The 13,069-nt window shown below is 41.9% G+C and overlaps 1 protein-coding gene across 3 annotated transcripts in view; it reads right to left on the bottom strand.

Moving 5' to 3' along the window:
* Nucleotides 1-13,069, bottom strand: part of LOC116840469 — a 66,890-nt gene that overhangs the window by 18,698 nt on the left and 35,123 nt on the right. For all 3 annotated transcript variants that reach the window (XM_032807221.1, XM_032807219.1, XM_032807220.1), the window contains 3 exons: nt 4,820-4,866; nt 2,294-2,821; nt 39-254 (listed from right to left, as the gene is read on the bottom strand). In XM_032807221.1, the coding sequence (XP_032663112.1) occupies nt 39-254; nt 2,294-2,821; nt 4,820-4,866 (791 nt within the window). The remainder of the gene's footprint in view (nt 1-38; nt 255-2,293; nt 2,822-4,819; nt 4,867-13,069) is intronic.

Here is a 13,069-nt window from a genome sequence, read left to right as displayed (position 1 = left end):
TCCCAGAAGAAGAGTCGCGCCTGTGCTCCTCTCCTCACCTCGTTTCCCTCCAAAGACCGTCTCTCCACGTAGTCGGTTTTGCCGCTTAAACGATTGAAGGGATCCTCGGAGGGCAGCAGGCTCTTCGGCACTTGCGTCTCGTTGCTGGCCAGCAATATTTCCCTCTGGGTGCTCAGCTCCTTCTTCACCGTCGGCATGCGCTTCACCTTCGCCTTCACGCTCTTCCCCATCTTGTACTTCAGTAGTTCCGCCACCTGCAAATGAGTCCAGCGAAGGAAAGAACGCTTTAGAGAGTCTCGCCTCGTTTTGCAAAAAGACGCAAATAGACAGAGCCAACCGTCGCTCCTCTCGCGACGGGGTTCCCTCGAATTCCCAAGACTTCGGGCTGCACCACTGAACTGTTTTTTCTAATTTCACTTCGGCTTCTCAGCCCCGTCAAGCGGAATGTTAACGTAACGTTCGTGCTGCACGGCACTCGAACGTCGAGAATGAAGGAGGCGTGAGGAACGACGACTAATCGAATTCCCGACAGGGAGAAAGAGTCGGCCGCAAGCCGATCGGAAAATTCGCGAACGAAACGTTCCTCACTCTCGCGGCGTCCGTTCTCTTCTCTCTTTTCTCTCTCTCTCTCTCTCTCTCTCTCTCTTTCTCTTCCCCAACTCCTTCCAAAATCAATCCTAACTGCGTTGAATGCAAAAGAAAACCATCACCGCCATGGCGCAGTCCCTACGAAGTCAGTTTACACGGCGTCGTTTGCGGAGCACGAAATGGCAAAGTGAGAACGATCAAAGGCAAGAGGGCGAGTTAAGCTGACGCAGTGGGCGAACGGGGAATAGGATTCCGGTTTGCAAAGGGTCTTGACTTGAAAACAGTTTACGTGCCGGGCCCTTTGGCCCGATATTTATCCGTATGCGCAGACCATCAGAAACCGCTTTTCGTCGGACTATCGGGAAACAGTTTGCATCGATACATACATACATATACATATGTACATTTACGTATGTACACAGACGTACGTACATATACGGACTCTCTATGAAGAGAGAGAAAGAGAGAGAGACAGACAAACAGACAAAGAGACAGAGAAAGAACACACCCTTAATATTACGTAGCTCTTAAAGGGAAACTCTCAATTTGGATGCCCTTTCCCTTTATACGCCATTTTCCTCGTCGCGCACGACTACGGGCTTTGCGTTCATTAAGGGGATGCCATATTTGAAAACTTCACCGACAAAATAGAAACCTTTTTCTGCCAAGTTTACGTCGCATCGGTTGCGTGGAAGCATTACACAGATGCTTTTACACAATGAAAGTACGTGCAGAAATAAATTGGAACATTGCTCAATATGTGACGGAAACAGCAAAAAATTTAAAGATGGATACCTCGAGCTGTCAGTTGGCGTAAATTTCTGCCTGATACAGGAGTTTTGTGTTTCCTGTCCTTCTTCCTTCATATCGATCTTACGTAAATGCCTGTTGCTTTGTTTTACATTATTTAACGGAAAATCCAAACGCGCCTGTGTAAAATGTTTTTTCAAACTTTTTCGATATTTTTCAAGCTCCTTTACCGACGAAATACCTGACTTTTTTCTACAAAGTTTACGTTGTATTGGCTGCATAGAATTACAAATACTCTTACACTATAAAAACACGTGCCGGAATTAATTGGAGCATTGCTCAACATAAAACATATAATAAAAACGATATAAAATTTCAAGATGGTCATTTCGAGCTGTCAGTTGGCGTAAATATTTGCCTGAAAGAAAAGTTTTGCAGCTTGCACATACTGAACGTGCGGTTCGCTTCACTCAGGAAAATTTCAGGGAACGCCGCCTGATACGAAAGCTCTGTAGCTTGCGTATATGCTGAGCGCAAGTTTGCTCTGGAAAACAAGTTCAGAAAAATTTCAAAGGACCTTTGCTGCATCTTTAAATTTGAATTTGGAGACTCAAAAATATCGGAAAAGTCTGCAAAAAGATTCCTACATATGCGTAGTTAAATATTTTTTTGCTAAATATAATAAAACAAAGCAACACATATCTACGTGAGATCTATATCAAAAAAGTACGAAAAGAATAACATGATTGTGTCAGTAACGAACGTCGTACGTTATCGACATTTTGTGAGTTCGTCATTTATTCAACATAGCATCCCCTTAATCCTATTAAACTATTATCGGAGCGTCCGTCGAAACGCGCGGATAATGTAACGCGGTCTCAGACTCGATGAATTATGAGAAAGTCGCCCGAGCTAAGTTTCAAGTGGCTCTTCAAGTAAATATTGTTGACCTGACCTCTTCGTCTTGAGCCTCCTCCTCGATGACGTCGCCGCCGATCGCCTCATTCGACGCCACGTCTTCGTCGGACATGTCCTCGTTGCTCTTCTCGTGGGAATCGAAGTTCTTCACACTCGACAATTTCGTCTCTGCTCGCTCGCCGCCGGCGGAGGATGCGTTCGAGTTCCTCGCCTCGTCCTTCGACATCGCTTCGTGGGACTCCGCGATCGCCTTCAGTTCGTCCTCATACTCGTCCTCGTTATCATCCTCGCCCTCGTATTCTTCTTCTTCCTCCTCTCCTTCTCCTTCTTCTTCTTCTTCTTCTTCCTCTTCCTCGTCCTCCTCTTCTTCCTCCTTTTTCTCTTTCTCTTTTTTTTTCTCTTCTTTTCCCTCTTCCTCCTCCTCCTCTCCGTCGTTGTCATCTATCTCACCTGCATCGATTTTGTCATTTTCATCCTTCTCAGCGAACTCGGGAATTCCTATTCGCGCGATATCGTCACTATTATCCTTTGTCGCGTTTACCGCTGTCCTTAAAGTAGTAAGTTCCTGTAACAGGAAATGTTGCATTCTACGATTCGAGTTTTGCCGCTCTGAACTTTAATCCCACGCAGATCCGACTGAATAATAATCGCTTCGCGAACAACGCGGGTAAAAATATACGGGAGGCTTGTCGATAAAAATTAACGTCTAACAAAACCCGACGATGGGGCTGGTCGAAACGCAGCTGCTCGAGATCGTGTGTATTTTATTTCCTTTTTTGTGAAGTGTGAACTCTGAGAATAAAAATTCAAGTAACGACCGTCGACCAAGAACCTAATCTACTTAGAGGATTATCCCGCGATATTTTAAGATATCGCTGAATGGTCGAATATCACTCAGACGACCGAGAAGAATACTGCTTTGTTAGACGCTAATTGAAATCAACGTTTAACGAGACCCGGTAAAATGCCAGTTAAATCGCGAGTGCTCTAAATTGTGCTCTAAATCCCATTTTCTTTCTTGATAAAGCGTGGACTCTGAGAACAAAACGAGCGTCCACATCAAGTGCTCGACTATCTACTTAGACTTATTAATGAATATCACTCATCTCACATGCAACGTATTCAGATCTGTATTAATAGTCTTAAAACGCGTTATTTTTCCCACGTGTGAGAAAAATCACACTCAGGTCTGAATTTAGAATTAGGTTTAATCTTTTTATTTGAAGCATTTTTATAAAACATGCATTTGTAACCGCGATATCCAGTTGAAAGATTCTCATCTAACTCTGCATTTAAATCTGAATATGCCATTTAAGTTTGAAGTAATAACTATTAATACGAGCCTTAGAGAATTATTCAGAGATATTTCAGGATATTTCTGAAGAATTGAGTATCATCATCGCTCAGACGTCAACGACATTACTTTTGCTAGACGTTGATAAAGATAAATGTTCAACAAAATCCGCGGCAATGTGTGACCCGGCAAAATGTCGGTTAAATCACGAGTGCTCCAAATTGTGCATATTTCATTTCCTACTTTGTGACAAAGTGCGAAACGTGAGAATAAAAATTCAAATAACAAGCCACAAGTGTTCGGTGATTTATTTAGACCCGTGTTAATAATTATCACTTGAAACTTGTCTCATATCAGATATTTAGAGTTATATTCAAATTTTTAAGTTGAATTTATATCTCTGTAATATCGCAATCCGACAGAAAAACTCTCATCTAATTCTGAATCTAAATCTGAATATTTCACTTGAGTTTGAAGTAATAACTATTAATACGGGTCTTAAAAAATTTTATTCAGCAATATTGCTGGAATATCACCATCGCTCAGAGGAGAAATAAAATTACTTTTGTTAATGAAAAGAAGAACAAAAGACGCGGCAATGCCGGTGAAATCACGAGTGCTCGAAATTGTGCGTAATTTATTTTCTGCTTTGATAAACATGCGGGCTGTGGGAATAAAAATTCAGATAACGAGTCACAAATGTTCGATGATTTATTTAGACCCCTGTTAATAGTTATCACTTGAAACTTATCTCACATTAGATATTTAGGATTCTATTCAAGTTTTTAAGTTGAAGTATGATACATTTATGTATCTGTAGTATCGCAATCCGACAGAAAATCTCTCATCTATAATTCTGAATTTAAATCTGAATATTTCACTTGAGTTTAAAGTAATAACTATTAACACGGGTCTCCAAGAATTTTATTCAGCGATATTGCTGGAATATCACCATCGCTCAGAGGAGAAAGAAAATTACTTTTGTTAATGAGAAGAAGAACAAAAGACGCGGCAATGCCGGTGAAATCGCGAGTGCTCGAAATTGTGCGTAATTTATTTTCTGCTTTGACAAAGTGCGGCCTGTGGGAATAAAAATTCAAATAACGAGCGTCGTAACCAAGTCGGTGATCTACTTAGAGAATTAGCCAACGATATTTCAGGATATCGTTGAACGGCGGAGTATCAGCGGCGCTCAAACGGTTGCGAGAACGGTATTGCCTCGATCTTTACCCGGGGGAGTAGGTCAATAACGATTAAGATTCTACTTACCGGAGCTGCCGCTGGTAATATCCCTTCCCGTCCGCTTTGGCCGCCAACTGCAACGAGAAAACGAAAACGTGACTCGTTAGTGTCGATTCAGGTGCAAACTGTGCGAGGCCGTATCACACGAGCCAGCTTCTTTTTATCCGCCGACGAATAGCGTCCTCTCCGCCGCACTTGCCCGGGCTGCATTGCGCTGCAGTGCGGAAAAATGAATCGGGGAGAGTTGTGCGCGAAGCGAAAGGACGCTTCGAAAAATTGTCCCGTCCCCTTCTCTTTATCCTCTTGTCTCCGGCAAACTGACGACAACCGCACGAGGTGGTCGTATACGTTTTAAAGAAACATTACCTAAGATTCTCTTCTTTTCTCAAGATTAAGAGATTGCGCCGCTTCGCCGGAATTTCCCGCTACTGTACATTCTCTCTCCACCATTTGTTGTAATCGTAAATCTCACCCACATCCCGCGAAAACGAGCCGAGGCATAATTTTGTGAAAGGATTAGTTAACGCGACGGGTTAGCAATCGGTTGCTCTGGACATATAAAAGAGCTTCGCCCGACATTTCTCTTTTTCAGCCTGATATTTTCTAAGCAACGACCCGCGATGGACGCGATTAGACACGGTCGAATTACGACAAACCTCTCTGTACCGGGAGAACTACCAGCATATACTCCCAACTATCGGACTACCCCATTTTCGAAGAGCAGGACCGAGGGTTTACTTAAAATAATTGCCCTCTGAGAACCATCTGTATTTATTTAGTCACCAATCGCCGAATTGTGCCGCACTGGCGTAGTCAAAATCCTTAGAGGGCTAATGGAGAATGCGGTAAGGAGGCTTATCAGACTTATCATCTTGCTTCTACCAACTCACGGTAAGTCTGCAGGCAAACGATAGTTCATGATCGATTTAAAAAAAAAAGGATTCTCAATTTGTCCTGTATGGTTTTTTGCTTGTATGTTTCGTCATAAGTTGGAAATCGTCAGAGATATTGCGACAAAATTTTTCATATTCAATATGATATACTGAGAAAAAAATGTTTGGTATTTGTAACTATGATCACATAGAGAAGTAATTAATATAAATCATGGTCAGTTATAAGAGAAAACTATTTTTCTTTTAAATTTTACTATAATGTTAGTGATAATAATCTTATATATATATATATATATATATATATGTGTTATTATTATTATTTTACTATGAAAAATATGGTTGGGGCAAAAAATAATTATAATTTTATTTACTTTTTTCAGTGTATTTTACATGGGTCTTTTATTGGTGCCTTTATTTGTTTGTCTGGGTTTGTACGGGTGATCCGGAGAAATTGAATATTCCTTCTTTAAAAATTCAATTACTTTCTTGGAAATCTGAGAGTATTTAATAATAAGATGCTCGAGACGAAACTTTTCTATTTAACCGACTTCAGAGAACGAAAAAAACTTTCCTTAAGCGGTTTCGAACTTTTAGTAAATAATATACGAAATAAAACTTTTTCTTTAACAGAAATAAATCGCGACCAAAAATCTCAAGAGACCTAAAAAGTATGAAATAATTCTGACTCAATATTAGAAGTCGACGCAAAAAATACGAATTAGGTAGATGACTAACTATACAGGGTGAGTCAATAACTATTGCCGCCTTGAATATCTTCGAAGCAAAAAACAAAGGTGACTTTAAGATCTTCGAAGTTACATCTCCTGGAAAAAGAGTGTAACCATTATAAGAAGTCCACTATAAGAAGTCCTTTATTCCTCGTTTTGAAGATATTCAAAGTGGCAATAGTTACTGACTTATCCTGTATAATTAGAAAGATAAATAATACAAAAATGTATGATTTTTAACTCAATCAGTCAAGTTTTCGCGCCGGCTTCTAATATCGTTAGATATTAGTATAGAATAGATATTGGATAGAATAAGGTTGTACATTGAGAAAAAAATAGTTGATTCAACTAAAACTATTGTTAATTTTAATTATATTCTTTGATTGTTCTAATGGTAGTATGAAAATGGTAGTAACATGCATATAAAGTTATTATCACTAACATCATAGTAGGATTTAATAAAAAAGTATTTTGAGGTTTTTTGACCATCGTTTATAGTGATTATTTTTCTTATATATAGTTATAGATACCAAATTTTTTCTCAGTGTATGTGGATATTCAGTTAAGATCATTTCATACTCTTTAGAGCTCTTGAGGTTCTTGAAGGTGATTTTCTTCAGACGAATCTCTTCTTTGTTCAGCCAATTGTCTTGAACAATTCTCCCGTCTGATTATTACACTGTGCGCATACATCGTAAATTTTCCACCCGCGTACCTTACTCTTTTTCTCCATCTTTCTCCTCCCCCATCTCGCTCTCTCACAAAGGATTATGTTCTACGACATAATGAGAGTTTCTTCTCTCTCGTTCTTTCCCTCGGATACAGGATTAGAGTTTTTAATCGTGACAGACTGGAAACACGCGGCTGTTGTAGACCATTGTTAATCCCGGCAGTCACGATCGCGGCACGCGGCCTGGTAAAAAGCCGCCACCCTTTTCCCAGGTACGAATGGTCGAACTTTAAACAAGCACCCCCATTCGGTCTCATTTCGCAGCACAAAAATGTTTGTCACAGGCAGCACCGCCATGACCTGGAAAATAACGGACGGCGACGGGTCGTCGCGAGAGCGTCGAGAGTCTCGTAGCTTTTGTCCCACGACGACTCGCGAGATTAACTTTAGAACGACGGCAAAATAAGCGTGCGGGGTCCCTTCTTTAAAAGAGACGTGCACGAGTGTAGGTGCGCTCCACGCGACTTTGTTCGCAATTTGCGCGATCTTAATGGTGTCGTCGCGCGTCGACATCGCGCAATTTTTCCACGGTTTCTTCGGCTTAACCCTCGGCTTGCGCGTCACCCTCCAGCCACGACATTCTCTTATTCTCTCTTTCTCTCTCCCCCCTTTCTTTCCAGCCGCAACCGCTCCTTATTTCACTACACCATAGTGCCGCATTCTCCTCAGATGCAAAACTCCTGCTTACTGCATTACACGGTAATACGACGCCGCGAGGTATTTCATAAGTCCCGCCTGCAGCTATTTTCCAAGTTTCACGATGGAGTTATATGAAGACGCTGACGTCATCTGCATTTACGTCGGGCATGTATTTTAGAAAATTGCGTGTGGACCGCGCTCCCCTTTGTGCAGCTGTTGGATTATGCAAAATCAACGATTCCCACGCGTAATACACGCGCGTCGGGGTGAAAAGTGCAACTGCACTTTTCGCATTTGTCCGAAACGAGGGAGGCTGTCCCCGTAATAGCCATTTTAGTTGCATTTCGGCCATGGAAGTGGGTCACGGGGGGAGTGACGTGCGCGCGGTGCACCGACCGTTTCTCGATGCGAAAGGGATCGCAAATTAACTCGGGCTCAGCGCAATCAGTCGCGTTTGCAGCATTCTTACGTAGCTACGACAACGCTCACACACAATTGAAGCACATTCCGCTTCCTCGCTCACGGCCATCGTCGCGTCCGCCGCGATATTAAAAAGCGGTTATAATAGCGGGCGTTCCCCACGCCGTTAGCAATTAAAACTCAATTAGCGACGGGGAGTGCGAGCGGCACCGCTGGTAAATACGAAATTGAACGCGAGGCATGTTTATATTCGCCACATTAAATCCGATTTAATATAAAATTACGGCGCAAGTGGCGGGCGGGCTTAAGTATGTAGGCGTTAAGCTAGTTTCGAACTTGCAAATGACTTCTGAATCGTGACATTACCGCCAACCGCCGTTGTTGCGTTTCACGAGGGCGCAGGCACGCTATCTAAACGGCTGCCACATGAATGATAATTGTTTTAGGCGAATTTTCGGCGTTTGGGGGCGAATTTCGCGCGACCTCGCGATCGCTGATATTTTTGGCGCGGTTTCTAGCTACTCGGTTTCGCAAAAACTACGCGAGACGCTTCCAAAATTTATCAAAAACAAAATGATGATTATTGTAATCGAATTTTCGGCGTTTGGGAGCGAATTCAACGCAACATTACGTTATTTGATATCTTTTGCGCGGACCATTCAGTTTCGCAAAATCATGCGAAATACATAAGAAATTTATAAAAAATAAAATAGTGATTATTATAATTGAGTTTTGAGTGTTTGAGAGTGAATTCTGCGCTGGCATTTAATTTTGTAAAATCACGCGAAACATAAGAAACATAAATTTATTAAACATAAAATGATGATTATCATCATCGAATTTTCGGTATTTGAAGGCCAATGCTGCGTAACGTCCCCTTCTGCGCGATTTTGGAGCATTTAGTTTTGAAAAATCATGCGAAATATATAATATTAGAAATAAATAATATTAGAAATAAATAACATTAGAAATTTATAAAATACAAAATGATTATTATGCTCGAATTTTCGACGTTTAGAGACCAATTCTGTACGATGTTGCGTTTTTAGATTTTTGTCAGCTTTGAACTATTTGGTTTCGCAAAATTGCGCGGGACGCATAAAAAATTTACCAGAATAAGTGAATAATTTACCAGATAAAGTGATGGTTTTTACAATCAAATCCTCAGCGTTTAGGAGTCAATTTTAGCAAAGTCATGCAAGGCGTATAAAAAATTTAACGAAATGGCTGCAATCTTTTCTTTTTTTATTTTCACAGAAATTGCACTCTGAAAACGGACAAAAGAAAACACGGTATTTTGCGAGCGACTTCGGGATAATACAAGCCGCTTTCGCGGGGGAAAACGTTATACTATACCTTTTCATTTGAGTTGATAGCTGCTGGCACAGCCTGTATTATTCGTCGCGGTCTAACTGCAACCCCGAGTAAAAGAGCGTCTCGACGCTCGCGTATACCGCGCGCGTACTTTTTGTCAAAATTCCATCGGAATATCACCGCGCCGCAGCGCGGGTAAAGCGCTCCGGGTGTTTGTTGATTCCGCTGCTTTTCCTCCTGCGGGCGTCTGTAGAGTATCAGCGTCATCTTACGCGCGCTTTTTCCGCAGCTATAATGGCGTTGCATTGCGGGCGGTATGCCGTATCAGGCATTGTAATACCGTGGCTGGAGTGACGCCGGCGGGGCCGGGTGGTAGCATAGTAGAAATAGTAGTAGTAGTAGTGGTGGTACCGGCAGTAGTAGTACTATGTATTTCGTGGTGAGGTGAAGTTTTATATATTGCACGAACGATGTATCTATGTGCGCGTCCGTCTGCTTTCTGGGACAACGGAGAATGCGAGATGAGTATATAGTGTGCGCCGTCGTTCACCCACTCCCATTCTACTCCTATACCGAAAGAGCTAAAAGGACTTTTCCCACCTGCAGAGACGGTCGGATATCTTTGAACACTTTTATTCCGAAATATCCACATAAGCAGTTAAGAGAGGACTCCTTTTCCTTCTTGTCTCAGCAACAGTGCAGGGAGAGGGCGGTTTCACGTGAGGCACCCGTGCGTGCGGTAACCCGCATTTTCTATGTAAATCTCGTAAAGAGCGTACACGAGCCACGCGTACGTGCATCCTCGCAGCGCGGGGGAGACGTTTCCTTGGTTGTCGTTTAAGGAGGTCGCGAAAGCAAGATGCTAAGCTATTTTTTCATCCACTGACGGAGCCTTGAATAATCGCTGGAAGCAGTTATTGGGATCTTCTGAAAGTAACAATAGTTTGTCCATTAAGTACGGGGAAAGCGATAAAAATCGGAATTTGTTATTGATCGCGGAAGTAAACGTATGGTGTCTTTTAAGCTTTATACCCTCGACGTGTCTGAAATAAAGTCAATTGCACATTTCCGTTTCGAAAAATGAGCAGCAAATGCAGAGAATTTAATTTTTTGGTTCACATAATATGTAAAGGATCATTATATAGATCATTATGAAAAATACGCGTTTTTCTTGTCTCCAAACGCACCCAAGACCACGAAGCTAATACCTTTCCTGGCGACCTTTCCTTGATTTTCTTCTTTTTCTTTATTTCTCAAAGTATGTTCAAGTAAAGACTCCGGACGAGTAACGACTGCGAAATGTAATTAGTAGATTTTTTCTTATGGATCCGTCCGTATATGCAGCACATAAACATTGTGTAAACAAAAAACAAACTTCACTACACTACTGTTCACTTCTCAAAACATATATGTGCAATTGATTTTATTTTAAAGACATATCTCGAAAAACATTTTGTATACCTGTTTCAATAATCAATAATAAATTTCAATTTCCATAGCTTTCCCCGGACGTGGTGGACAAATAATTATTATTTCCTGTTTCCAGAAAATGCCAGAGAGACAGTTTTCGTTGATCGATAGATTTATAATAGTTAGATTTTCGTAAGGGCGAAAAATGGCATATTTTTGTCATTCTTCTTTTGCAAGCGAAACCGCAAGTGCCGCTTTCTCTCGCTCCGAGTTTAATTGTAAATTCCGTTGCTTAATCACCCGTTAGTTAACCGCTGGTTAACACATGGATTTGAGCGCGATACTTACGGGCGCGAACGATCGCGCGAAATGGCCTTAGCGTTTCCCGCGTTTTGGACTAATTTCGCGCGGCGCGAGCCATAAAGAATGCGCATTTAAAGAGGCGCGGGCGTAGCACGCGCGGCGGGGTAAGCCGGGGGAGGATTTAATCTAACCGGGACATCCTGGATAATACGCGATGGCGGGCGCCTCTCACGGAGAGGACAGAGAATAAAAGGAAGAATAATGAGCATGATAAAAATATAAAGTGTAACGCCCCCGCGAGAAGCGCCGTCGTTCTCGCGTGCGGCCGCCGTGGAGATTACAGGATGATTGAACGCGCGCATAAAAACAGATGCGGCGAATTAATTAAGTCGCGCCGGTGTAATTGTTGTTTACGTAATGTAATTACATCTGGGACACGGACCGCGTCCCGTTTACATAGTTCTGCCCGCCTGATATTTAATGCACAGAGCGCGGTAGGAGATCTACGCGCACAAACTCCATTTTCGGATTCGCCCGCACGTTTTGAGGTCGCACGGCTCGGGGTGAGCGCTACTCTTTTTATTTATTCGCTTATATTTTATTTTTAGCGCACTCCATCCCTCCCCTGCCCCCGCCATTTTTGGACATCAACCGTCATGATAATCAAACGCTACGTCGCAAATTTGTCCGAGTGGACTCCATTTCGGAATTAAACGGGGCGCAATCTGTCAGCCGTATTCGCGCCGCCACGCGCGACGTCCGCGAACGAACGCTCTCGGTGAATTTATAATTTGGAGGGAGAGAAGAAAGAAATCAGGGGAGAAACAAAGAGGAGAAGCGAAGAGGATGGTCGAAACTCTCCGTTTCGCGGCGGCAGTGTTACTCATTGTGCAGCAGTCATTAATTCAAGCATACGTGCGAAAAGCTCAGACAAGTTTGAGAAATTTGTAGAGAATATCAGAGAAGTGCAGAAAGAAATCTAAGAGGCACAGTCAAAATATTAGAAGTGGAAATCTACAATCTCCAGAGAACTAACAGCAATCTTCAGAAGATAAACAGCAATCTCCAGAAGATAAACAGAGATCTTCAGAAGATGAACAGCAATCTTCAAAGGAAGAATAGCGATTTTCAGAGGAAGAACAGCGATCTCTAAAAGAAATATACTGATCTTGCAAGTCGACACTCTGGAATTAAGACATGTGACACACCAATTAAGAGCTGAAATCATAAGAGCAATTTTCCTAAACAGGAAGGTGGTATCTATTCAAGTTCATCAACGAAGTAGCTTAAGTGTGCCTCAGGATTTATAAATGTTCAAATGACCAATGAAGAAATAAGCAGATGGCAAAAGTTTAACTCGGAGCTAGCCAGAGAAGACATTAGTCGTGTTATAAATGAATGCGGACATAAAACTTCTAATTAATAGATGGAATGGTGCAACACAATCCTAATTTCATGTATTAGTTTAGAAAGACTTTAAAGTGTTTCCAACTGCTGGTTTATTTTGGGGTGTCTAAAAATGAGGGATTTTTATAGAATTTTGGGTGTATTTTCTGTGATTTTTCAACCATTTTTTCATGTACTCAATTATTCTGGTCCAGAAGTAACATTTCATATACTATTCGCATTCTTTCTTGAACAATCAGCGCGATTCTAAAAAGCCTGCGCACACACGCACACATCGCACCTCACGCGACACTGTAAAGTAATACGTAATTACGTGTGCAACATATTTAACTCATAATCTGAAAAAGCTGCGCAAGAGTTTTCCGCACGAACGTGGGAAAGAGTTTTCTATTTACGAGACGCGAAAGAGAGAGAGAGAGAGAGAGAGAGAGAG

The sequence above is a fragment of the Odontomachus brunneus genome, unplaced genomic scaffold (assembly GCF_010583005.1).
Source record: "Odontomachus brunneus isolate Ranch 3 - 2012 unplaced genomic scaffold, Obru_v1 Obru_scaffold_010, whole genome shotgun sequence".
NCBI lineage: Eukaryota > Metazoa > Arthropoda > Insecta > Hymenoptera > Formicidae > Odontomachus > Odontomachus brunneus.
Note: the sequence above shows the minus strand (reverse complement) of the source record. Positions and strands in the feature narration are given on the sequence as shown.